The sequence below is a fragment of the Aulonocara stuartgranti genome (genome assembly GCF_965226115.1).
Source record: "Aulonocara stuartgranti genome assembly, chromosome: 1".
Lineage (NCBI taxonomy): Eukaryota > Metazoa > Chordata > Actinopteri > Cichliformes > Cichlidae > Aulonocara > Aulonocara stuartgranti.
Window position 1 is genome coordinate 2,687,175 of NC_138939.1, and position 27,744 is coordinate 2,714,918.

Here is a 27,744-nt window from a genome sequence, read left to right on the forward strand (position 1 = left end):
TTGCTGAATCGCTGCAGGATATGACAGTAATGGCTTCTCACATCAGTACACGCTCAGCGCATCTTATGTTAACTCGCAGCGCTGCAGAGGAAGCATAGTTTGAGGTTCAGAGTCAAAATAAAGCACTTTGTGATGTGCGAAAATGTACATTTGGTGTCAATCCAATACCAAGTAAATACGGGGCCGGTATTGCTGATACCGAAACCAATACTGACGCTTTTAACCTGTAAAAGTAGCTTATGTTGGGGAGAGCAGTGTCTCATGTCCCTTATTGCCACTGGCTGAGATTTTTATTTTCCACAGTAATTAGTTAATTTGGTGTGGGTTTTGATAATCGATTTTCCGATTTAAAATCGATTCTAGCTTGAGTAACGCGATATCGATTCATTAAAATCCTGAATTCATTTTTAACTCATTCATGTATTTTGCCCAAAACGTCACAATCTCAGGATAAATCCCACAAAATTTCAACAACCACTGAACAGCTAAAACAGTAAACGAGAGCAGGTACACGGATTCTGCACAAAGACATAAACACAGCGCGCGGACCCGACGCATCTTTTTTTGCGCTGGATTCTGGAGCTGCAGGTTTTGTGTCTCTCCAACCAAAATATCAGTCTGTACATGCAGAGAGCTTTTCTTCTAGTGATGGGTCGTTCACGAACGAAATGGCTCTTAGAGCCGGTTCTTTCTGCACACGAGCCTTCTGCTTTACGCTTGGCAGAGGGGGGAGGGGCGGTAGTTACACTCAGTAGCACCAGTGTTGCCAACTTAGCGACTTTGTCGCTATATTTAGCAAATTTTCAGACCCCTTAGCGACTTTTTTTCTAAAAAAAAGTCGCTAAAAAAAGACGTGAAAGCGCGTATCGCTTTTACTCTCAACAAGCAGCGGGTGCTGTAACGCAGTCAGTTCTTCTTTTACTCTTTTACTCTTATGTTGTTTTGTGGATCACAAGGTTTAAAACTACTTATAAACACACACACACAAAGTAACTCCACCAGAGTGCCAATTTCGGGTCACTTTTGCCGGTCCAAGCCCGGGTAAAGGAGCAGGGTTGGAATTGTGACATTAAAAAAAAACAATAATTGCTAAAAGAAATTTAATTTGTAGTTCTAAATAAACTTTAAATGCATTTAGGAAGTTTTTTACTCACTTTATGTCTCTTCCACGATGTTATTTCTCTCTCCAACAACATAGGTTACAATTAGATTAGCATGACCAATTATGCAAATTAGGCGATGACGTCATTTAGCGACTTCTAGCGACTTTTAGGACAGCCAATAGCGATTTTCCTTACTGAGGAGTTGGCAACACTGAGTAGCACAGGAACAGAGCGGGAGGGAGACAGAGAGAAAGAGAGCCAGGGACAACAACGTCACATTAGAAAGGTATAGTAATCATCCACAACTATATTCAGTTGCAGATGATAAAGGATTCAGAAAGTTCATGCATGACAGAGAATATGCATGTTCTTTTTGTTTTCATATTATAAGTTATATTTAATTGTGTTGTGGTTTGCGGTGTTTTGTGTTGTTTCACTTTAAATTTGTAAAAGGAAAAAGCTGAAAATTTAAATAGTTAAAAGTTGAAATGTGAATAGTTGATTTTTGTATTATGATTTATTTATTACATTTTATGTGGAGTGAATAAATAAAAGTATATTTACGGTGGCCCCTAGAGACAAAGCACGTAAAAACTCCAAAACACGTACGAACTCTGAAGCACGTACAAACCCTGAAGCACGTGCAAACTCCAAAACACGTAAAAACACGTACAAACTCCAAAACATGTACAAACTCTGAAGCATGTAAAAACTCAGGAGCACATAAAAACTCAAAACACGTACAAAATCAACAGAAGTGCTCCAGGATGCTAGGCGCAGTGTTGAGCTTTTGTTACCTACTGGCTACACAAGCCAGCAAGTACCAACGACCAGATTTGGTGTGTGGTAGTAACAGGTAAATGAACTTTTTTTTTAAATTATTTGAATATATATGAGTGCCTGTGTATAAATACACAAATACACACATGCTTTCAATTGTGTAATTTAAGTGATCTAGTAGCTCTGCTTTGGAAGTTCAGTTCATGCTAGAAATGTGTTTTGGAGTTTGTACGTGTTTTGTCTCTAGGGGCCACCGCATATATTTATATATAAATAAAACCACTTTTTTTTACGTTAGTAATTCCTTTTGTGCATAATTTTATATTATTGTTAATAATAAATTAACTAAAGCAACAAAACAACCTGAAGAGCCGGTTCGGAGCCGAAAGAGCCGGAAATCCCATCACTATTTTTTTCAAATTCTGTAATTCTCACTCGCTTTGGCAACTTTGTACTTTTGTGTTACTCGGAGCAACAACTCCACCTCATTGTTAGTCCATTTAAAAAACTCGCTGCTTTTCCTCAACATTTTGCTGCGACGTTTCAAAGAGCCGGAAAGTAAATAAGCGGCAGACAGAAATGAGGCAGGTCGAATCTTCTTGCATTTTACACATGCGCAGGACTGGAACCGTAAGCGTTTTCGGCTGTTTCAATGTGGACGCACAACTCTGTGAAAACGATTGAAAACACTAGTGTGGACGCGTTTTCAAATCTATCCAGGCTAGCTAGCTATCTAGGCTCAACTTTTTAAATTATGCAAAATGTTTAACTGTATCTCTAATAGAAACTTCTTTAACTTTGCTCTGCTTCACTTCAGCAGCATCAGGTAATGTTCAGATGTTGATTCATGGTTTTCTTCCGTTTCTGTTCGTCTGCAGAATATTTTTAAGGTTATCTGTTAGAAAAAGCCAGACCAGGAAAATTTCCTTCATGTTTTTCTGTTTTATCCTCAGTTACTTTGACACAAAGGCATCTGCTGTGATGCTCACAGCTCTGATAAAGTCTCACAAATGTCAGCTTTCTTTTTATATATGTAGAATATGTATATGTACTGATTAGTGATCAGAATTATAATATTTCTGACTGTCTGAGGCAAAATTTCCCAGATTCAAATCCATTTGAATTGAATTGATTCAAGAAATCAGTGATAATACACAGCCCTATAGTTAATATAATAAAATACGCCTTTCAGCTTTTTCTATATTTAGTTTTTTAGGAGAGCTGGAATGTAATTGTGCCCGCCTCTGAAGCACTCTGGGTCAAATGTGCTATAAACAAAACAGATGTAACAGTCAACACAAAAAGGTTCAGACACTTTCCATGGCAATGTTTCATTTAAAAAAAAAAAACGTATTTAACCCACTCAGTGGGCTACATCTGTTCATGCCAGTATCGATATTATCGATATTTGGTTCAATCTCTCCACCTCGAGTCTCGAGTTGAAAGATAGAGGAAATCCCCAAACAGCAACAACACACAAAGGTTTCTATGTTTAACAGCCTGACGTCTGTCCAGTCATCAGGTTAGCATTAGCTGTAATCTAACCTACGTTTCTGAGAAATGCTAGTATTTTTTCGTGCTATAATTAAAACGATCACAGAGGCCGAAGTTCAGGCTTCAGAGCGATGTTGTTTGATGTCAGATTAGCTCCAATCGTCTTTTTATATACACTCTGTGTAGCACTGATTTCCTGGGTGAATCAAAACCCAACCTTGGACGAGTCACTAATGAGCTGCTGGTGTTGACCACGTCAGGATTCATCTTCTTCTGTGTGCAAACTCAAAGAAGGTGAAAAGCCATAAACTAGAACTGTTGGTGTTTAGGAAATTTGTATTGAATTTATATGTTGAGAGGAGCAGAGACTGGGCCAATAATCCAACACAGCAAAGAATCACGAACTCGTGCTTCTGGGTACAAACGGTCACGTTTGAGTTCGTTTTTTTCGTCCTGCTGGAGAGTCCAGAGAGCATAAATGCTGCAGACACAGAGTATACTTACTTTAGAAGTACATCCATTTCTGTGTTGGTGTCACTGATAGAAAAAAACTTGACATATCTGTGAAATCGATTTTCTTTTGTGGATGGTTTAATGTATAATTGATTATTTTTCCTCTTATGTACACAAATGCTACTCTAAAAACCTGATATGTAACTCCAGGGGAAGAGATGTGAAACTAAACCTGAACTGATTGGAGAATTTAATTGAGTTGGATGTCTAGAGACCACTTTTACGTGGTCTTGGTCTCGTCTTGGTCTCGGCGGACTTTGGTCTTGGTCTTGTCTTCGTCTCGCTGTCTCGGTCTCGCTGTCTCAGATCGACATAGTGTTCGGGAGATTTGGATTCAACCATCGGCGGAGCGGTGATCACTTGACCCATATTACGTTACTTGCTCTTCGAGTGAATCAATAAAAGGCGAAATGAAAAGCCGAACAACAACAATGCTGTTTTTTAGAGTCTTAGCTCACATGTGTTTGTTTCATATTTTCAGTTGTTTCCCTCCACGGCTGAACAAAACTCTCTAAATCGGTTTCAGTTATGTACTGGTGAACACAACAATGGACATAAGGAGCTTCTTTCAAAGAAAAAACTCTGGTAGATGTTATTTTATATATTATGCTTTGTATGTTGTTCAGTATATTTCTATGCAAAACAAGAGGAACTTCAATACACAGCAGTATATTCACAGCTGAAACCAGATATTTACACTTTAGGGAAAAAACATAAAAACTTTTTTTTTTTTTTTTTTTTTTTTACTGTTGAACATCAATTTAGAGTAAACTTGTTTGTTTTAGATAAATAAATATTGAAATGTCTTTTGAATTAGTTAAATGTCAGAATAAAGAGAGAGAGAGCTGTCTATTTTGACCACTTTCATCAAATTTAGGTTTACATGTACACTAAGTTTATTGCTAATTAATAAGAAAACTCTGGACGATTCCATTCTGAGCTGAAGAAGCTTCTGATAGGTTCGTAGACTCCATGTGAGTAAATTGGTGGCTGCAGTTTAAAGACTCTCTTGTCTTGGTCTTGACTCGGTCTGTCTTGGTCTCGATAGCCTCTGGTCTTGGTATTGTCTTGGTCTTGGTTTAGGCGGTCTTGACTACAAGTCTAGAATTTAATAACAACAAAAACTCTTTGACTGTCAAATAACATCTAACTCTATAACCGGTTGATTTATATCGATGGTTTTAAGCTTTAAGAAATGAGAGTTCCTTCTAATCTATGCGGACGCTTTTATCAGTTTCTTTTCTGCTGCTGCTGTTTCCTGATAATTTCCTAAAAATGACAAATAATAATTTCCCCAGGGAGGGAAAACAATTAAAGCTGTTCAAAACAAAACCACATCTTCACTCCTGTCAGTCGGTAAATTAATATTTGTGGAGGCAGAAAATAAACCCAAGGATCCGGCGAGGAGTTTAGCGGCCGGGCTGCGTCTCCCATCTATCAGCAGAGCTAATTCGCACCCAGGATGAAGCAGTGCTGGCTGAAAAACAGCCATAATTTTGACCGTCCTTATGTATTTATCAAGATGAATAATCAGGATGAAATACCCCCCCACCACCACCACCCAAGCCCAGGAGCTGAGAGTGGAGGATCCTTCACTGCCGATCGCTCCGCCACATCAATATTCAGACGATCAGCGGCCCATGAGTAAACAGGAAGAAGCGCTGGCCTCGGCATATTTAAACGCAGCCAGTTTAGCGCGGCAGCTATTAACTGATCTGCCCGTTATTTATTTCCTTTCCTTGTTATTAACGCCGGACGTGATATTATTCTAATTATATCCGGCCCAATCAGCAGTATGGCCTGTCTGTGGCTCATTTCCATTAGCTTTGTCTTTCACACTGTGATACTAATTCAATGAGACATCAAACATTTAAATGGAGCTGAGATGCAGAGGTCAGGAGTTTCTCACTGGGTTTTTTTCCTCTCTTATTGCTTCGCTGTAATTGTGTTTGTCCCCCCGCCGGATGACTGATCACTTCGAGCGGCCCATCCCATCAGATGAGCCGCACACTAATGTGTTAGTTTGCTCTCTAATGCTAATATGTGTTTTGTTGTGGAAGAGGTGCTGCCGGACTCTGAGCACCATCCAAGGCTTCGGGTTCGACAACAGGACGGGAAGAAAAGCGAGAAGGAAAAGTTTCAGAGAAAAACGCCAAACCAGAGGATGGACGCTCAAAAGACACAGCGAGCCACAAGAGGGTTCGGGAGAAAAACTAAAACCAGGTTTTCCATCAGAGTGCTTCACAAGTTTCACAATCTAACTTGAATTAAAGCCCGTTTTCCTATTCTATAAATATTAGCTCGGTGGCCAATAGTCACGTTGATTTAAATGGCACTTTTAAGCACACCAAAGAGCAGCACAACAATCAAGAAAATGCAAAATGAAAACATGAATAATTACAGATAACAATCAATCAATCAATCAAAGCTTTATTCGCTGTACACCCTGTACAGTTCACAGAATGAGAGTTACAAGAAAAAGTGAGCTTTGGTGAAGCAGACGACCTGATTCGGAGGCTGTTCAAGGATGATTGTTGGTTGGCCTGGTCTGCATCAGGACGATCCAACAGAAAATAGAAGCTCAGCTGCAGAATTTATTCTGCAGAACGTAGCGCTACAGGGGTTTTATGTTCCTCATCAGCTCTATGTGCAGGTAGTGACATCTCTGAGTCCTGGGACGGTAACAAAAAGAGCTAAATTGGAGTACTTAAAGAAACAATAAAATAGACGAATACTGGAGTGGCTACTTTTAAGTCTACTGATTATCAACTAAATCAACTATTGTCCCCATGGCTTTTAAATATGGAATAAAAAGATGGTTTTATGTCTCGTATATACACATATTTGTCTCGATTCGACTCGACTCGTTTTGGTTGTTTTCCATTACAGTGGTATTCCACCTCAATGTGCACGGGGTTGTTATAGCAACGTGGGACAAAAGTCTCGTAATGTCATTTGTATGCAAAATAAACACAACACAACAATGGAGGACATCCAAACAACGGTGTACCTGCTACTAAACTGAGGTAAGTGTCTGCACCTTGGTATTGGACCATGGCGTTGGTTTGTGTGCTGCCTTTCACCTCATTGTGGGTGTCAGGAATGTCGGGTTGGACTCTTGTGAAGGAGTCGCTCTCATGACTCATCCAGTGATGCCACTCCCTGACCAATCAGTGGCATGCAGTCTGTTGACATCACATTCACAGCATTCATTGGAACCCCGATAGAGTAGGTGCTAAAAATGACTTGGTACAAGGTCCTGTCATTCAATTTTATTTATACAGCACCAAATGACAGCAACAATCGCCTCAAGGCGCTTTATATTGTAAGGTATAAAGTACAGTAATACATACAGAGAAAAACCCAACAATCATATATCCCCTTATGAGCAAGCACTTTGGTGACAGTAGGAAGGAAAAACTCCCTTTTAATAGGAAGAAACCTCTGAAGAAGAACCAGGCACAGAGAGGGGCGGGGCCATCTGCCGCGACTCACAGGGGACTGTTGTTGTGATTTGGCGATATATAAATAAAATTGAATTGAATTGAAAAAATTCGAACACGTGGTTTTAAAGGCAGACTGCATGGCTAGGAGCTCGAGTCCGTGACAAGAAGTTGTTGTGATTTTTCAGGCCAGATCTTTAAAAAAGTTACTTGTGAAGAACAAAGTCAAAATTCTGCAGTTACGTAGAAATCACTCCCACATGTGAAATGCTCGCCTGGCTTGTGGTCATGATAAGTGCTGGCGTGTTCGGTTTTCCTGTGTAGCGATGAAGCTGAAATGAGTGAGGAGAAAAAGGTGGGGGAGGAGTCCTGATAATAGTATTTAATTTATCACTTAAAGTGGTGGTCGACCTCTGGGTGTCCCGGTCCCTCCATCACCTCCTCAGCTGCTCCTTTTAATTGTTGAAGCCCAGAGAGTAAATGAAAATCAACTGGCCTCATAATGAATAGAGGCCATTACTCTACTGAAACCACACACACAGACACACACAGAGCAGCAGCACAAAGCCAACCGAAGGCTTTCAGTCTGAGATCCAAGAAAACATTAAACACAAAGTTGTTGGTGAAACCTGTAACGTTACACTGAGTGGTCGAGATGACTGAAATACAAAAATGAAGCCAAACTGTAGAGACTACTACTCCCATGATTCATAAAGGGTTTTGCGTCAGATCTTGTACCAAAAGCAGGAACAAATCAGTCATAAAGAGAATGACCGATTTTACCTAGCAACAGCAAGCTTCCGCAACCACTCGCCGACTGGATAGCGGTGGGCGGATACCAATTCTGTTGCTGAAGAGCCAAAGGTAACACGACACTAAAAGGTACAGTCATTCATTTTTGAGGTTACTTAACAGAAAAAAATAATACTGTACTCATGAATATGCACTTGTTAGTGCGTAATTACATCTTAAAATGAACTGAATTCCAGTTAACTAACAATGAAACTATTTAAAGTACATAAGCGCGAGATTGCAGTTTGTGGTAGCCGTCATGTTCGGTCTTCCAACTAATCGCAGTTTGCGTATGTACCTAGAGACCAGCCACATATGTATGACACAGGCTGAGCAGAAGAGAAATCACAGGGTTTCACGTGGCGTGACATTTAAATTCATGGCTGCACCTTCAGGCTCAACATACGAAAGATCGTACCTATATTTTATTGTTGAAGAAGCGGTTCCCTTTACCAAAGAAACGAAAATGATCATAATCCTCTTCCTCCTCACCTCAAGCTGCATCTCATAAACTGCAGTCAGGACTCTAATACATGGAAAGATGCATAAACATGATTATTTATTCCCAATAATATCACAATTACTTATTCCCACAGATGCGTGACCCTCCAGTCTCTGAACAGCCTACAAGAGCTAAACAAACAACAAAAGCTGGTTATAGAGATAAGACAACAGTTTATTGTCATTGCACAGTGATGCCTAGTACAACAGCAGGCACTAGGCACAACTAAACACGAAACACAGTAACTTAAATTGTTTGGGGGTTTTTTAAGTGCAAGAAAGATATGAGCAAAAATAAATAAAAGAATGAGTGAATGTTTATTGCACATTATCATTATTGTTATTGCCCGCCCAAAAGTAAATCAACATTATGCCAGCTAACGTTAGGCTAACTTTCCCTCTCATAAACAGCAGTTTGATTACATACAAGCATCAGAGTCCAACAAAGTTGCTAACAGAGGCTAACAGCAGAGCTTACCAGCAGTTCAGCATATCCTCAGCAAACATCACTGACACATCGACTCATATCGCACTCCTTTCACACAGTTTTACAGCCAAGTGAAAACTTCTCACCCGGCATTGACAGCTGAGGTAAACAGCAGACTGACACGGATGGGGAAAAACTCTGGTGTCGCGGTCATTTCGGGGTGCAGTCTAAATGTTTTTGATTTCTCTTGGCTGACTGAAACATGTTTGTCCTCTAGGCGACACTGTAGGGTTATGCTTGAATTGGGGGGGGATAGAAAACAGAGCTCAGTTACTGCAATCTACTGACATCTAGTAATAAAGACGGTGCACACTATACCTTTAAAGAAAACATAGACAAATCTCAACTTCACTAATTATTCTGACCGTTATGTCAGGATGTGAAAAATGCTGCGTGGGTCTCATTTGTCAGTATTTAAGTTTTAAATGCTTTAGAGAATATTTATTTGTCTGTTTCTGTGTTTTTACGAGCTGTAAAAGTATATTTATTGTTATTAAATTCCTATTTAAATACAAGATATTATTCTTATTTAGGTGATGTACAATTATGTTTGCAAAGTCTCTGATTCAAATACAGTTTATAATCTTTGCTGTTCTGAGTGTGAGAGTCAAAGTTATGGAGGCAAGGCTGAGATGGTTTGGACATGTGCAGAGAGGGAGAGTAGATTAAAAAAAAAGGATGATGAAGATGGAGCTGCCAGCCAGGAGAAAAAGAAGACCTCTGAGAAGATTCATGGATGTAGTGACAGAGGACATGCAGAGGGTTGGCGTGACAGAGGAGGATGCTGGGATAGAGTGAGAGGGAGGGAGATAAGGAAGAAGAGGCAACAGTTGACACAAAGATACATACATCGCCTTTTCTCTCCCTGCGCACTGATGGAGCTCGTAAAAACACGATCACATGTGTGTATATAAACAGACTCTTCTCCCCGTGCAGACCTGGACCTGGACCCGAGGTTCATCGGTGAGCCGGTCAGGACAGATCCGTGGATCCCGAGCGTCTTCGCTCAGGACGGTGTAATGAAAAGCCTGCGAGCTTCCACGTGCTAAAGAGTTCATTACGCCCCGTCATCAATCCTTCCTCTTTCTGAAGACTTACATTCATCAGGAAAATTAAAAAAGTGTCATGTCTGGAGTGATTTGTATTCTTCCATCAAAAATACACACCGTCGCTCTGCCTCAATTTGCATATTCTCAGGATGTAATAATAACTCATTGGGGCCTGGCTCAGCCTGAAGAGCGCCAGGGACAAGATGGCGTCCCAGCAGGCGGCGAGACCAGGAGAGTCTCGTAAACCATCAAGATTGTAGAGCTAAAACCCCCCGAAATAAAGTCTGGTAAACACTGTGGTTAGTTCCGTTATTTACATGCTGTTTTTTAACAGAATAGTTTAGTATACCGTGTTTTTTTCTTTGTACCGCGAAATTTAATTTTGGTAAGAAATAATGGATGAGCTGCTGCGAGTCCTCTGACCTTTTTCCTCAACACTACACCAAATAAACTAATCTTAAATCAAAGAAGCAGAGCTGGCCGAGATGTCAGAATCTTACGTCGTCGACGTGGGTTAGTGACATCCTGTAATGAAGCCTGTGCTGGATCCCCTCCATGCCTTTGGTAATAAATCCCAGTGGTGCTGCCAGTGCCTGAAGGTGGGTGGAGTCCTGTGGTCACCCAGGGGCGGGTGAGGGTGGATGAGGGTTATTATGCTGATGATATATATATAGGAGAGGAGGATCAGAGATGGAGGACACAGCTGACTGAGTCCATTTACATGACGGCTTTGTTAGGAAGTTCAGTGACAGATGACGATGAGGGTCTTGGAGTGAAAAGCTGTTTCTCAGAGACTGAAGAGCGAGCACGTGGGAGACAATCACCATCTTCTGTGGAGATGGGCTGGACATACAAAGTATATACAAAACAAAAGTGAGAACTGTGACGAGGAGGTGAAAACTGCCAACAGAGTCGGATCAAAGCTCAGCTCTGAATCACATCATTACCCGTTTCTTCTTTAAAGTGGCCGCACGGTGACACTCCCGTTAGCCATCATGCTGTGATGATGATGCCTTTGTTTAACTTTACATTCTGCATTTGTCAGATAGCGACACCGTGTTTCATAATCCATGAAGAAGAAGGCCCACGGACACAGGGAGGCCTTCGGGACTGATCGTTACCAACACTTCTGTTCAAAGGTTTTAATAATGAAACATTAAAGAAGACCAGAAACAGTCAACAGTGCTGAAGTTACTGTGTGATTCCTAATGTAAGTGTCATAAACCTGCATTCTTTTAATGTCCAGCGGGGGCGGTGTCTCTGGTTGTAGTCACCAGTAATCACTCATCACATCAAAAGGCCAAGATGGAAAAATGCTCGTGCTGGGTTTTTAAAGCAGGATGTCTCAAACCGTTGGTTGACGTCACAGTGACTACTGGGGATGGTCATGATTTAGAAATATAAATAATCTATTTGTTAGATCAAAATAGTTTGTAAAACTCTTCCTTGTCTTACAGTATATTTTTTGGTTTGTTGTTACTGATCACCAGCCTCCATCGTGCCACTCTAAGAGTCCTGAGATGAAATCGATCGATGACTCTGTGAAGGCGGTTGTTGTTCCACCACTTTCCCCAAAGAACCAATCAACAGCCAAAGCTGGAATCATATCAACCATTCACACTGTTATGCATGGCAGGGCTTCACAAGTTTTATCTGTGTGGTGGCAGCAAGCTCGAGTGCTAAAAGCTGCAGTTCCTCTAATGTCCACCAGAGGCTCCAGCAGTGAGTCAGACCCCATAGACTCATGTTATAACCTTATATCATGAATATGTTTACGTTTAGGGAGCAGTTAATAACACACCAGTTTAAACTGTTTTAAGGCATATCGTTTTAGGGATTATTAGGGGCGTGGCCTGTGACTGACAGGTGGCTGTAGCTACTAATAGTGAGCTGGGTAATTGTTAAAAATACACAGAACCGCTCACGGTGTATATCACTCTGTGTATTTGGTTAAAATGCCAATTCCTACAGGCTACAGCCATCTTTTATATCCAGTCTATGATTCTGGAGTATTGCTCCTGCCTCGTGGCGGGACACCGACGTTCTGGTTTCTGCACTCGTGGGATTTCTCTGGGTCACACGATGAGCCTCGATAAACTGGATTAGTCCAAACAAATCGGGGCCTCCGGTCGTATCTCAGGCTGCGTGTTTCTCTCGAGTTTTCGCCTTTTTCTTCTCGTTTTCTTTCGGTGAATGTTTCACTGGGGAGATAATCAGCTCCGATCCAACAGACGGCATCAAATAGTGAACGAAGAGCGTTTGACTGGAGTCGGCGGGCCGCGCGGTTTGTTTTGAAGTGCTGAGCGGTAGCCGGCGGCGGCGACTGGTAAAATTCTGTGCCTGCCTTTAATTTTAATGATGCTCTTCCTCCAGCTTAAGTAAAGTCTTCCACAGTGGGCACCGGGTTTCCACCCCCTTTGAAATCACATGTGAGTATATATTTAATTTTGCTGCTGGTGGCTGCGGGCGCTCGCAGACACAGAAATTAATTGGCACAACATAATATGGCCTTATCACATTCCTGCCTTCGTTTTCTCGCCGCCAACAACTGACGGAAAAGTTGCTCTGTGAGTTTTCTGCACTACTTACCTGAAAGTTTCTTGACTCTCTGTCGGCAGGGGAGCCGCGATTCCCTCGGTAAACTTCCAGCCGATTGCTTTCCATCTAGAATGTAAATAAGTTGGTGTGAAATACATAACGCGTACAAGTGTGGGGAGATTTGCATTTGCCTCGTAATCAAACTCTGCTCTCTTTGCTCCCAAATATGTTCAATAAAAGATTCCACAAAGGGTACATATGTTTGGCTGTTTGCCTCCCTCGCTTCATCTTTGTATGTTAACGGGGAGAAAAGTACACTTTACAAAGGTTTGCCGTTTTCCGGCAGCCTTTCAGCCGGATCCCATTTCAGCAGCAGCAGCAGCATCAGGGCGGAAGGAGATCAAATATTTATGCTAATTGTTGCAAAACTTCCCACAAAAGACGACAAGAGGCGCGTGACGAGGAGCTGTCAGCGGCGCTGTCATTATGACGAGCTGAAAGCGGCGGAGGCGCGGGAATCAAAGGCCAACACAGGCGGGCGCCGGGTCCCGCAGAAGGTCGGAGCTCCTTTAAAGGAGCTTCTAATGAAGGGCTGCCATCAGGAGCACGTCAGCGCCGATTAGCAGACACGGGCGTCACGCGGCCCTGCAGGCGAACTCTGCTCCTACCTGACTCCTCAATCTCTGTCAGCGGCGCCGTCGACGTGCTGAGGCCCGACATGAAAGCCGGGACGCAGGCCCTGCTGATAAACTTTGCATGTTCCCCAAGAACAAGAGCAGAAGAAAAGGAATGAGGAACATTAAACATGCGCGAATCAAACTTTTACAGCTGCTCCATTTGCATTTGGCTTCGGAGAGCAGAGTTGCAGAGAGCAGCGGGCCTCTTTGTTTTCACTCATGATGATTCAACAAGCCGCGGCTTTCATGGATCCTTCAGCAGGAAATATTTGTTGTGTTTTCTGCCTCTGTCGGTTTTTGCTCCTCTCTCTTCTGAGTGCTAATCCGCGTTTAGCCAGCGGGGGAAACGCGCCGTCGCGGGGCTCGATCGCCGCTCGGGGCCTCGCTTTGATCAAAGTGGGCCCGGTGGAAGAAGCTCCTCGAGGGCGGGGAGAGAAAGGCGCTTGATCTCTGCGCTTAATTAGCAACGCGCTTCTTAATTGTTCATTTTCCAGATCGCGGCCGCCTGGTGCGCTCATCAGAATTCAGGACTTGAAGCTTTGATTCGAGCTGAAAAGACACTAAATGGTTTCAGTGAAATCTGCTGCTCTGCATTATGCATGAATCGTTTGTCTTTTTATCTCTCAAATCTTCTGTAATTGCTTCTTCCTGTAAATTATCCACGTTCACAGCTGGAAGAACGACTCAGGTGTCCACCTTTTTTTTTCTAATCTGGGAACATTTTGGTTGCTCAGTGACAATAAAAAAGAAATCCAGGAGAGACCGGTCTGAGACGAAGCAGCCGAGAGCAACGCCACCATTAAAACCAAACCTGCGGCGGGACCACGACCGAGGGGAGTCCGAGGTAAACCCGCCCCCCCGCAGAGAGCGGCTCCTTGTGAATCAGGGTTATGACTGAAAAACAGATGATTGAAAACACCTCAAATCATCATTCAAACATTATTCATTCAGCTGCTTCCACAGACATACAAGAAAAATATCAAAAATAAATATTTAAACAGAATAAATTCAAATACATTTTTCTTTCAGAAATTATCTGAAGACTGTCATCTGAACAATTATCTAATTATATAATTAGAAGATGAAGGAACAATGGCTATGACCTCATGACTTTACGTCATCTTTGAATGTGTTTAAGAGATATTGGCTTGAGCTGAATCAGAGCAGGGGCTGTACTTTCATGTAATACCAGTTTGTACCACACGATGGTGCAGTGAGTTAACCAGGCAAAGTACATATTTACACTGAGTACAGTTTCCTGTTAAAGGTAGAGCCTGGGAAAAGGAAAGATGAGTAAAAGAAACATTAAACATTAAAACCAGCTGCACACATCGAAAACACTCATCGGTAAAATGTCGTCAAAGTTTTCAACTACACAACGTATCTTTAAAATGCACATGAAACACCACATGTATAATGATACCGTCCACTGCACTGACTCGAGATGTTTAACGCCGTCTTGTGTCAGTCCAGAACATGACATCACCGGGTTATAAACAGATGATAGATAGATTTACATTAGTTTATGTTAGCCAAGCAGTCTAAGCGGCGTTTATTTTGTACTGCCCCGTCTGAGTTTTATGTTGAAAGACCAAAGATGTCCACTTTCACTCCGTCTCTGCTTTGGTACACTTGATCTTGTCTGATGATCTTGTCACAGACAGGTTGTCCTCCACATCGCACTATTATCTACAAATCTCCACGTTAAGGCTAACAGGTGGATTTTCCTGTTGTAGTTTAGGTTACCAACAACGAATAACCACTTCCTGTTTAAGAGTAGGCGAGTGAAAGTGGACAGAATCTTGATGATTTTAGCCAGAGCTCCCTTAGACTGAGTTTTACTTTTAGTTTCGTTGTTTTGCTGTTTGCTGATCTTTTAGTTCTGCCTCCTGTTTCTAGTTTACCCGTTAACCCAACCATCGCCACAGGACAGCCGCTGTTGGACAGTAAAGGTAGAAGGTGTGTTGGTCTAAGAGTTTTTACTTTTAATTTTTCACTCTGGACCAAAATTAAAGGTCAGAGGTAGAAACAGAAGTGGTTAAACATGGTCACCATCTTTCTTTAATCTCAGCACAGGTTGTTTGTTTTTTATTAACCCCGCCTCCTCTGCTAGTTTCCCCTCCTCAGTCCTCCACATACATTTGATGAGCTGTGACCTATGGTAGAGCGGCGGCTATAATTTGAGGCTGACATTTGGTTCATGCTGGAGTGGCGGTCGTGGTGATTTCTGAAGTCTGTGTGTGAGGAGAAAGGGGGGAGGCGGTGGGATTCAGAAGGAAGGCCAGCGATGGGATTAGAGGAGCGTGACAATCGAGGATTAGCCGGGCTCTAAACAAATAATGCTCGCAGAGGTCAGCAGAGCGACACTCAGTCTGTAGAGCTGCTGCCGACTTCATTATCACAAAATCTCCCCACGACTTTGATCCACGTCTGAACGAAGAGGTGATCTAAGAGTGGAAAGTGACACCTGTGAGCTGTTACTGTAGCTCGTGGCTGTTCACAGGTTGGAGAATCTGTGTTAGCAGCTCTGACTGTGATGAGCCAGTGAACGTTCAACAACCCCCACTGCAGTACTGAAGAAAGCATTAAAACCTTGGGATTCTCAGCCAGGTGCTGCCTAAGAATCCCTAAACCACCTTTTCCTCCACATTTACCTGTGGGAGGAAAGGTGTGCCTTAATTAAAAGCAGCGTAAGAGTCATTTTTGCATTTATTACCTTATGTGTGGCACTAGGGGTCACTTTTAGTGTTTGTAAACACTGATATTTAAGGTAGGCAGATTTCATTAGCGTCAAGTGTTGTTGGTTGGAAGGAGCAACGAGTTTGTGACAGTTGTGATTCATGTTGGACGCTAAGAGAAACTGTCGAACAAGTAATGCAACCGATGGTGAGCAATAAATGTGTTAAACGGACCAGATAAGTGCGGCTGGAGTTATTGGACTTCCTCTGTAGTTTCATTCATAACGATGGCATCGCGTCAACGCCGCCTCAAACACCTCAGTGGCTTCAAGCGTAGCCTCTACAAGCAGTTTACTATTCACTTAAATTTGATCATTCTCACACCAGCATCACCTGCTGGTTAGAAACAGGTCATGCTATTAAATTATTAATTACTCTTAAAGAAAGTGACTCCGTGTGCATGAATGTGAGACGCCAGAGGCTCTGATAAAATGTCCGAGCATATTAATAAAACACACAAACCGTAACAGCAAAACCTATAAAAAGCCTTTATAATTTGTATGTCCGCCATCTTGGTTTTTAGATCTAATGGAGCTAATGCTAGCAAGCTTGGTTAGCAACCACAGACTGTCTGAGAGCTTGTTAATGCTCAGTGACATCATGCTCCGCCTTCTCGGACAGTACGGTGACCTCACAGCAGCCATATTATTGGTCACATGATATCCTTACAAATGCCCCCAAAGGCTCCAACAGCACAAACACAGTGCAGAGGTCCAGGAATCATAATTCGGAGATTTCTGCTAATTATGACATTTTAACATTGCAGTCTGTGGACACTGACTCACTGCTGGAGCTTCCAGTGGACATTAGAGGAACTGCAGCTATAGGTGCATAAACAAAAAAAGAATATCATTATAGCTTAGATGCTAAATTATATTCCTTGGAATGGAAGTTGGAAGTTGAACTGTTTGACTTCTTAGTTCAGGTCAGATTTCTTCACAGTGAACATGGAGATTCAAATCTTTTTCTCAGCTCTCTGCTCTCTCTTTCTTCCTCCTCTTCTTCCTCTCTCTCTACACAGCAAAAGCTTTTTTTCCTCAGCTCCACAAATGCAAATCGGCGAGTGTTGCTCGAGGTAAAATCAGCATCTTTAATTAAAAAATTAGCAGCAAACAAACAACAGAAAACCTACGAACGATTAAAGGAAAAACAAGCCGCAGGAGCAGCGGAGCCGTACAAACACAAACACACACCACAAATATGTGTCTACGTCAGTCTGCCGGGGACTAATTAATAACCAATATTTTGACATCAAATACAGACTTTGATCCTACAAACACTGATCAATCGTCAGGAGAGCCAGCTTCGGATTTTATTTTCAGCGCGGCAGCCTGACAGAATCCAAACCAACGTGTTCGTGGACCAAACCGCATAATAACAGCGAAAACAGCTCAGAGTTATCCTGCTCTGTGAGTTAAAGAATCATTCAGGATGTTTATGGCTCAGTGGTTAACTTAAACCTGCTGCACATCAAGTCTCTCCACACGGCAGACAACCACGAACGAGCCAGCGCTGATTTACACGAAGACGAAAAGCAGTGACTGTAATTTTATTGTCTATAAAACCTGAATATGAATAACTGCATAAATCAGATCTGATAAACGTGGCTCCAGAATAAAGGTCATACACTTTGGTCCCCTTTCCAGAAAAAGAGTCAAATGGAATTTTTAAAAAAATAAAATGGCAGTAATTATCTGATGTCTTTATTTCAGTGACAAAAAATCAGCATGTCAGGGTATAAGAACAGTTTAATCCATAACCTGATTTGAGAACTAAGAGATGGACTTAAAAGGAAGTGATTTTTTTTCTAATTTTTATTAGAAAAAATAATTTTCTGTTTTTTATTTTTGGCGTTTTTAGTTAAACTTTTATTTTTTTTAGATTTTATTCTCAATGTGATTCTTGTAAACGAGGCCATCTGTGTGTGTTTAACACGGAGTTTGATCCTTTGTGGTTTCCTGTACTGCGGCCTGCGCAGTGTTAAACATGCCTCTGCTGCCCCCTGGTGTTCTTTCACTCAAACAACACAAAGACAAATCATTTCTTTTCCCGTTTTTTATTCCACAAACTGACGTCGATCACAGAGACAAACATGTTTAACCCTCTCGAGGCAGGCGTTGCCGATTTGCAACAGTTAAAAACTAACAACCCAATTACCCCACATACATATTTTATGAGTTTTTTTACTCAGAAGTACCACTGCAGGTATTCTTTTGTGCATTAGCAACAAAAACTTAATTTGAGCCTGAGAGGGTTAATCTGAGCACCGTGAAGGATTTCATCTGATGGTTGAAGGCCCTGCGGCCCTCTGGGAAATGTAGTTTCAGTCGTCTCCTCCGCACAGACTGAGCAGAGCTTTCTGGTAGTCTCCTTTAGTGTGCTCCTAAACACAAACGCACACACAAAATTATCCATCGGCAATAAACACAAACATGCCCTCTCCGTGGTGTGTTCGATGCCCTCCGTGTGTGTGGGATATTGCAGGACTCACAGTGATGGTCTGGTACAGCGACCTCTTGAAATGCTTCTTGAACTCTGTTCTGATCTTGATCAGGTCGACTTCACAGCGAGAAACGATGATCCTGGTCACCACCTTCTCCTTCGCTCCTTTACTCTGAGACACAAAATGTCAGCATGGACGGAGAAGGAGGAGGTGTTATGTTTAGTTCCAGGTGGAAACGTTGGACAGAAACGTGGGAAACTCACCTTCATGGCTTCGTTGAGTCTGCTGGCGAAGTACAGCTGCCTGTTTTCAAAGCACTCCACTGTGGACAAACGATACACACCTGCTTAATGTGTCCTGTCACCGTGAAGTAGAATTTCACTCTTACTTTGTTCTGATGGCGTCTATTTCTTTTAACGTGTGGCTGAAAATGAAAACGAGACTTGCCCTCGTGCTCGGTTTCCCCGTTAAACCGGGTCTAAATCTGTGACTTGAATATTTGATGTTTCTTAGACGTACCCAGAGTGAGGAAGGATTTCTCCAGATCCCCCTTCACCTCCTTCCTGATGCTCTCCTTCATGTCGTAGGGGCTGTAGCTCTTATACCTCTCAAACACTGACACACAACACACACATTAAACGTAAGACTTCAAACACAAGCTATGCTTTTTCACAGCACTGGTTTCTTTCAAGTATACAACTATAATTCCATATTATTTGTACATTTGTTGGTTTCATGGGTCTTATTTTGTAGGTTTCATTACATTTCCTGTTGTTTAGTATTTCATTTCATCTGTCCTGCTTATATTTATAGTTCTCGTGTTTTCTGGCCTATTGTTGGTGTCGTTTGCCTTTTTGTTTTGTTTTTATTGCTCTTAGTTATTGACTGAGTTTTACATTAGCACTGTAATGTGCTGTCTGTATAAATAAAGCTTTGTTGCATCAGTGTTGAGGATGCAGTTCACCTTTCTGCAGGTGGGGGACGCTTCTCTGAGACATGATTTCGATCCAGGTCACCACGTCGGTTCCCTTCCTCTTCACTCCGGCTTCATACAGAGCCTGGGAGGTTCACACAGGAGGACGGTTTAATGAAGAAATTGTGAAAAAAAAGGTCAGGTTTACATAAAAAAGAGAAAAAGCATATGTACAAAACTAACAGTTATACCTCTGAATAGATTATCCCCTCAGAGGACACCAAACCTCGTTTCAAGTCTTTAAAGGTGCTTTTTGTAATCATGTCCTGTGAGTTTTAACTTTCACCACCAGGGGGCACCGAGATGTTTTCAGACACGTTGCTTCAAAGTTTCATCATTATTTTTGGTCCACCCCCGTTTATTTCACGCCATCGCTGTAACAATGATTACTCTTCTACCCCGTTCAATAACGGTCACTTTCTTTTGTTTTTTCATATTCTTTTGATAACTTTAACTCTTAGAAGGTTTCAAAGCATTTTTAAGTCACGTGAATTTACAAAAAGTACCTTTAAAGAAAAAAAAAGTATATTTTGACCTACTCTGGCATCCTCATCAATCTTTTCATAGTCGACGACATTCGAAGGTTCATCTCGTCTCGTCTGTGAAAAAAAGAACAGATTAAATAAAAACAGGTTTTTGTCGACTAAAATAAATCAAAGCTCATTTTCTTATCCAAGCATCAAAACTATAAATATCCTAGAAAAGCATTCGTGTTTTCAGAGTGTCGGTGAGAAACCAGTGTAACTGACACTGTCTGACAAAGTCTATCAACTTATTATTAAATATTGTGAAAGTAGTTTCTGTAGGTTTTTTCATATCTGTCTGAATATTTAACTGTTCTTAGAAAATATTTAGTTCTCTGAAATATTTTTACCAAATCCACTAAAGTCAAAATGAAGTCAGATGTGTTATTGCAGTTAAACACAGACCCGATACTCACAATAACATTTCCTGTGTTGTATGTGAAACATCATTTTTAGGATTTTATGGGAACCTGTCAGAGTTCTTATATTTCCTGCTTTGTGAAGATAAATGAAGTCCTACCTGAACCAGAGCCAGCAGCAGTTTAGCAAAGTTTCCCGACGTGTCTCCTGCGACGTCTTTCTCTAAGTCCTTCTTAAACACTGCAGAGAAAGTCAAAGTCACATTCTCTCACTTTTTGCCTTTAGCTCATGAAAACCTCTGTTATATATTTATTTAGTATTTTCAGGTTCCTGAAACGTGACTCACTGTCTCTGTAAACCCTCTTGATCTCAGCTAGTTCTTCATTGTTCCTGGAGCAGACGATCTCGATTAAGGTCTCCTCGTCGGTCCCCAGTCCCTGCATGAAAAAACCCCAAACTGTGTGAAACATCCAACAGCAGCTCTCAGCTATCAGAGTGAGTCTTTTCTGGAACGTTCAGATACCCGGTGAGCCATGTTCATTTGGTCTTTAGCGTGACACTGACCTTCATGGAGGCTTTGAGCTCCGAGGCGTCATACTGAGCGGTGCTTTTCATCAGACCCAAAATCAGAGCCTCCAGAGAACCGGATAGCGCCCCCTTCAGGGCACTGACCAGATCCTGACACAACCACAGACACAGGGTTAAAAATCACTTTAGAAATAATCATTTGTACAAAAGCAAAAAGTTCAGGATCTGTTGTATTTCTCACTGCCTTTTCTGTTTGTCAGTTTCCTTCATTTTCCATCGACCTTCAGAGTAAAGGTTCTATTTTTGGCTCATGATTCGAAGCATGAGATGTTAGCTGTTGGCTGGATTACCACCATGGCTGCTTCACGGCCTTTGGGTTTACATCAGGCTCCAAATGGAGGGTTGTCTGTGGACTTCAGGTTTATGCAAGTTTGGTTTGTGTACAGTTATTTTCCTGTCATTACAGAAATCGCTATTTTATTCATGATAATAATAATATCCCATTTATTAAAACAAGATTTAAAAAATAATCTCAGTGTTGCTGACTTTTGTTGTCCACCAAAAGTTTGTCGGTTCATGAAAAACTCTGAAGATAATTTATGAAATTATAAGTTTGCCAAAAATTAAAAGTAGTGGCAGTCGTGATTTGTTTTTATATTAAAATGAATGTAAATTACATCATCCAGCTGATTGATCTGTGCGATAATCTCTAGATCATGTTTAGCAAATTTCTTTTTGATGTTTCTTTTATTTCCTTATTTTTATCCTTATAAGTTATTATCCAAGATCATTGTTAATATCAATCAATCAGGGTCGATTTATTTTGAATGATTTATTGTTTAATTTATATTTAAACGTTACTGAGTAAAAACTGGGAAAAAAACAACAAATTTTTACGTTTATTTTTCATATTTAGGGAAATTACCAGAAACATTTTGGTGATTATTTTTTAATTATTCTATAAGACTACCCTTAAAAATTCTAAGCTATTTGGTCAATGATTATATAACATTTTCACTCACAACGAACAAAATGCAACAGAAATAATTTGACCTCAGTTATCTGGTTTTAATAATCACTGGAAGCCAAGATTTAAATTAAAATGTGATTAACTGATGGCCCTGATTAGTTTCTGTATATTGATTGATTGAAATAATGAAAGTAACGTATACGTTAAAGGTTCATTTTTGTACATTAACAGCGAAGCATCTCTGACCTTCTTGGCAAATCGTTCGTATTCAAAGGCGATCTCTCTGCGCTGCTCGCAGCTCCGTCTCGTCAGGATGTCGATGATGGTCTGTTCGTCCACACCTGCAAATTTGTCAAAGAAACTAAGTTACTTACTGTTTTCAACTACCAAATACCATATACAGACGTCAAAACAACTTTCGCCTGTTGATTGCATACGTCTTTATTATTTTTCTAAAGAATCAGAGATCACACATTCTCACAGGGCCAGTGAGAATGGTGACGGTTCAGGTATCCGTCATCATTACAAGTGACTTTGACCCTGATAAACTGTTCCTCTGATTATCTCCAGCAGTTTCTTTTGTTCTGATGCTGGAAGTCTCTCTGCCGAGGGACATCCTGCTTTTCCAGCAGCTCTCACAAAGGAAGCTGGAAAATGGAGGCCGAGCCTCGCTCAGCAAGTCCTCTGCAGCGTCTGAGTGAGTCACTTTCCAGGCAGATGAAATTATGTTGTACTTTGAAGAGGACAGATGTGAACAGATGTGTTACCCTGTGATTCAGAGTGCTGGGAGCTTTTATTTGTTCGGATTTTATGTCCCCGTGTTCTTCCTTCCTCTTTCCATCAGGATTTTTTTTTGTTGCTCAACCTTTTTGCTGTTTTTGTAAATACTACAATAATTAACCTCAGAACAAATTTGTTATTAACAAGACAAACACTCCTTTGCATTTACTGTAATGAGCATATTGACAGTGTAATGACTCCGAAGCTGACGTGGACGTGATGAGGCTACCTATGTCTGATTCATGATGTGTGGCTCAGTTATAGCTGTAGGCATGTTGGATGTTACTGTAGAAGCTACATATTATACATTATGCATTTTGCTTTCTACCTGTACACATTTATTGATCATTAAAATCACTACCGTTTCACATTGTGCATGAATTTGCACCAATTAGCATTATGGGTCATATTAGCTGCTGAATAAATTTGGCAAGCTAGCTAACGTTAGCTGATAAACTAATCTGAAAATGAGCAGCTAAGTTACTAGATCAGTTTGGTTGAATTAGTCACTCAGATCTATTCTAGACACCATTTTCCTGAGATAGCTTTAAGTTGATTTATGTTTGCAGGAAAGCTAGCATTAAGCTAGCAAAAAAAAACTTTTCAAAATAAAGGTTTTTATTTAAATAACTTAAAAAACAACAACAACCAAAAACCACTTTTTAAAATAACTTTTAAATAAATAGATATATAAAATGTGCAGCTTTAAGGTCATGATTTAAAGTGCCTACTTTTTTTCTTCTCATGGTTGGTTATGGTGAAATCTCCTTAAAACTCGTTACCATAGCATTAATAAACCATTAGGCCCATTACAATACCAGTAAAACAGTAGCTAGTATCCACTTGAGCAAACTCTGAACCCCTGACTGTTGGCTATACCGATATCTTTTCCTCTTTTTGTAATCCGTTAATTGCTAAAAACCGGTTAAGAAGCTGAAACACCATCAGAAAACTCTGTTGCTGCAGTGTCGGTGATGTCCGAGTCGTGGACACTGTGTTTCCTGTGCACAGTTGAACAGTTAAACTCGGAGAGAGAAGTGGTGGGATCACAGTTACATAACTCAGTGGAAACTTCCTGACCGGTGGGCTTGGCAGGGAAATATCAGGGAGGAAGTTTTCCTGGACTCGCTCACCTTTGGTTTTAATGGCCGTGTCGATCCTGGCAGCATCACGGGCCGGGTCGAAGTCTCGGGCCGGCACCACGGTGGGGTATTTGGCCTCTGGTTCCTACAGAGGACAGAAACTGACCATTAGCTCCTGTTAGCTGCTTGACAGAAAGCACCGGACGAGACGCTGATGCTGTGATTTAACCTCGTAATGCCCAACAGACTGTTAGAGACACACGCAGGGGTACGGGAGGAGTTCTCCATCAGGCAGCTTTCTGAGGTTGGAGTAATTCTGAATGAAGCACTGATCAGTCATCAGTTTATCTGCTTTCTAACTGTACAGATGAACTCCAGGTGGAGAACGACTCTTGTTCTCTGTTTATTGTTGACTTCATTATTCTTGTGTTAATTTAATGAATCTGAGGTGGTGAAAATATGTCAGTTCACTGCTTTGTTTTTGTTTGGATTTTTTCAGGTGTGCAGAAAACATTGAATAACACAGAAATGCCTCCAGTACCTGAGACCTGTGTTATGGTACAGTACCAGTAGTGTGATGTAATGTTGCTCTAATTAGGGCACAGTTGGGTTCATCAGTAATTGGAGGAATAACCTGATATATCAAAGTCATTTATGGTGATTGCTGTGTTATCGGTGACTCACCCCACTGTACGACAGCGTCAGCTGACCCAGAAACTCAGACACCAGCGCCATGATGGATTCACCTGCAACACACAGTTCAAGCAGCTTAAAGGTGAGTTTACATCATTTTCTGCAGTCGTACAGTTTCTGTTATCGCTTACTTGATAGTTAAGAAAAAGGCAGTGAGAGAAGGTTCAGGATCAGAAAGTCTGCAGCCTGCTGGCAGTTGAGCTTCTCTGGAGGAGTCTCTGGAGCTGTGATATGTCCTCTTTAACCTTTGAGTGGAAACACTGGGTTTCCTCCTCTGACTGTCTAAAAACAGACCAACAATGGCCTTCAGACTCCAGCAGGCTGTAAACACTCATACGCTGGAGGGGTGTTTGATTTATTGAGCGGGACGTGCCAGCGGAGGGCGTGTGTGCAGATAAGGAGCATGAATCAAACAGATCTGCAGGAATCTCGAGTGCGTTGTGTAACACGGTGAAGCTGAAGCTGTAAAGTGATTACTGCAGAGTTTCCTCCACCTTTGACCCTCTTACAGACTCTGCCAGCATTTCATCTCGCAGCTGCTACAAACAGTCCTGAAGTCTCGGCTCGTCCCGTCGTCTGCTTGCTGCCGTTCAAAGAGGAATTCCACATATCGAAATAAATCACGGAGCACAGAGAGAACACGTCCCGATTAACCTCCTCAGGGAACCAACCAGATTAATAGTTGAAGAGAAATTAATTTACAACAATCTGACAATTTCTACTTTCCCAGTTTTCTATAGCAGCGTCTAAGAGACACCAATAATAATAATAAGTTTTTTTTCTATCACTTCACACAAAAATGTATTTATTAAAGGTACTTTTTGTAGATCTCATCGCCATATGTAACTAAGACATTCACCACCAGGGGGCAGTGTTTTACCGATCAGTGCATTGAAATTTGGGGGTGGTTTGTAAATATTTGTATAGTTTTTTTAGTATTTCTAAAACTCGTAGTGATTTCTGTTTCTGCTGGTGTCTAATGGCCCAACATGGCAAAAGCATCTTTACATGAAGAAACAATATTATGGTTGTTTACAGAGTCATAATTATATTTCCAGAGTCTCCTTCAACTCAACATCCAAAACTAGTTGATCAATCATTATTATCCTCAAATACTCAAAAGTCCCTGAAAAGTCTTCAGCTAATCCAAAATGCTGCAGCAAGAGTCCTGACAGGGACTAGAAAGAGAGAGCAGATTTCTCCTGTTTTGGCTTCCTGTTAAATCCAGAATTCAAAATCCTGCTCCTCACATACAAGGTCTTAAATAATCAGGCCCCATCTTATCTTAATGACCTCATAGTGACCTATCACCCCAATAGAGCACTTTGCTCTCAGACTGGGAGAGCCTTCAGCTAGAAACCAGCTCCCAGTTTGGATAGAGAAAACAATGCCGCTAGTTTTAAGCTTTCCTTTTTGATAAAGCGTATAGTTAGAGCTGGATCAGCTGACCCCGATGGCCCTGAACCTCTGCTTAGTGGAGCGATAGGCTCAGGGGGACTTCCAGTGATACGCTGAGAACTTCTCCTTATTTGTGTTCTTTAGATTTTGGTCTTTTCTGTCCCTCAGTTAGTTTTTTCTTGTTTGTTATTCATGGTTTCCTCTTTTTCTCCCCTCACCCTCAGCCAGTCGTTGCAGATGGTTACCGCTTCATCAGCCTGGTTACGTTGGAGGTTTCTTCCTCTCTGATTGGTGGATTTTCTCTCTGATACTGTAGTCTCTTTACTGTACTGTATGTAGGACTGCTGTCATGTTTAAAGTCCATATCATTTTAACCCTTTTTCACTCCTGTGTCTTTAAGTTTACCAGCTTAATTTAGTCTTCAGGAGCTCCCACTGTCTGGAAAGCCTGTCCCATAGGGGGTGCTCTTGAGCTGGTCCAAAATGATTGGGGCTCTTTGGGGCTGCAGAAAAAGTAAATGTCCTGGGAGAAATGTTGTTTTCACCTTAGATACAACAGATATAGCTCAGATTTTTAGATATTTTACAGGTTTATATTGTTGTAAAACAAGCTGTAGTTTCTACGACCCAAGTGTAAAATAAGAGCTTCCCTGAGCCTGAGGGTACATCTGTCATAGATAAAGAGCAGTGTGGAGATGATGGTCACAGCGATGTTTCCCTGTGAAGCTGTTTTTACTTCCAAACATCTGGAAGAACCTAAAACTACCTGTTGAACCAAACTCAGAGTCAGAAATGAGCCCACGCACTCACTTTAGTTGCTAACATAAGTTGAGCAGCTTGAAGAATGAAAGGCGACATGAAAGCACAGCGAACTGCAGCCAGTCCTCATTTATCGCTCCGAGGCGGCGGCTCGGCTCCATGCACGACAGAACGACTCCATCTGCAGCGGACTTTGAGCTTTATAACCCCGCAGACATTTTACATCAACAAAGCACTTCAGCTTTATAAAATCACTGTTGTTTGCAGCTTCTCTGTCCAGCATTAATCACCGGTGGCTTTAGGTTTCACTCATTTCACTCTTATTTTGGCGGATTTTAGAGGAAGCGTTTGTAAAAACTGCTCATGCTGCTTAAAAAATTACAAACAAACACTTGAATTGATGGTTTTGTTTCTGAATGTTTGGTTAAAAAATACTTTAAAAGTAAGTGAAACTACTTCTCCATCCTCTAGGCTTCAAAATAAAAGCCTCCAGTCATTGCTAAGTAAGGAAACAAACACGATTCGTTCTTTTTTGACTCTTTGAAGTAGAAAAAAGAAGAAAAGTCGTAAATCGTTCCTGCTGCTAAAGCTCTCTGATATCCCGATATCCCCGCTCACTCTGATGAGTTCTTACCTTTAGAGACGCAGCAGCAGCTCCGTTATGAGCCAGGACGAGGCTGGGTGTGGTGTTTAAATACAGGCTGACTCACACACACACGCACACACACACACTCTGCCTTCTGACTGCCTGCATGACTCACTGAGTTTTACACATCAGGCTGGACACATGGGCAGAAATTCCTCAGCGAGGCTCAAATCGCCTCGCCAGGGGCCGAGAAAACACTCGATTCTTATTGGCTGGCTGGCTGGTGGGAGGCTTTAAAAGTTAGATACAAATTTTTTCTTAAATTCAATCTGAGCTCATGATTTAACTCCTTCCTGCATCGTCTGTGAGTCAAGTTCATGAAACAAAGCAAAGTGAATGAGGGCGATTCAGAAAGGTTTCTGCTCGGTGATCAGTCAGGTGAAGTCAGGCTGCTAGTTTTATATCATCCGATGGGCCTAACAAGTTGGTTATATAACCACAGAGTCAGTCTGCCTTTCTCAAGTGTCGTGGCAG

At 41.4% G+C, this 27,744-nt stretch overlaps 1 protein-coding gene and 1 long non-coding RNA gene across 7 annotated transcripts; one reads left to right on the forward strand and one right to left on the reverse strand.

Annotated features, from left to right (window-relative positions):
* Nucleotides 1-1,304: 1,304 nt before the first annotated feature.
* LOC309709368 lies at nt 1,305-24,449 on the forward strand. Of its 5 annotated transcripts, none has more exons than XR_014277485.1 (4): nt 1,305-1,389; nt 5,951-6,113; nt 6,780-14,221; nt 24,275-24,449. It is a non-coding gene; the product is annotated as an uncharacterized lncRNA (long non-coding RNA). The 5 variants fall into 5 exon arrangements; XR_014277486.1 differs by having other exon boundaries at nt 6,780-12,591; XR_014277488.1 differs by lacking the exon at nt 24,275-24,449 and having other exon boundaries at nt 6,780-12,591; nt 14,112-18,070.
* LOC309709269 (annexin A2-like) lies at nt 18,160-27,436 on the reverse strand. Of its 2 annotated transcripts, none has more exons than XM_082537822.1 (13): nt 27,259-27,436; nt 24,460-24,521; nt 23,827-23,920; nt 22,160-22,254; nt 20,980-21,093; nt 20,762-20,852; nt 20,576-20,655; nt 20,071-20,130; nt 19,523-19,616; nt 19,078-19,173; nt 18,822-18,880; nt 18,607-18,729; nt 18,160-18,498 (listed from the first exon to the last, which is right to left on the reverse strand). In XM_082537822.1, the coding sequence occupies exons 2-13, from the start codon at nt 24,508-24,510 to the stop codon at nt 18,439-18,441; spliced, it is 1,017 nt and encodes a 338-aa protein (XP_082393948.1). In that variant the 5' UTR covers nt 24,511-24,521; nt 27,259-27,436; the 3' UTR covers nt 18,160-18,438. The 2 variants fall into 2 exon arrangements, with proteins under 2 accessions (XP_082393948.1, XP_082393949.1); XM_082537823.1 differs by lacking the exon at nt 27,259-27,436 and adding an exon at nt 24,600-24,705.
* Nucleotides 27,437-27,744: the final 308 nt, after the last annotated feature.

What these genes read in the sequence shown, in the direction of transcription:
- LOC309709269 (XM_082537822.1), bottom strand. Translation starts at nt 24,510, where the DNA reads ATGGCGCTGGTGTCTGAGTTTCTGGGTCAGCTGACGCTGTCGTACAGT. An exon ending in TGCTGCTGGCTCTGGTTCAG is followed by an intron (nt 20,131 to 20,575) that starts GTAGGACTTCAT and finishes TTTTTTTCACAG; the next exon opens with ACGAGACGAGATGAACCTTC. An exon ending in GACTCAACGAAGCCATGAAG is followed by an intron (nt 18,730 to 18,821) that starts GTGAGTTTCCCA and finishes TTTGTGTCTCAG; the next exon opens with AGTAAAGGAGCGAAGGAGAA.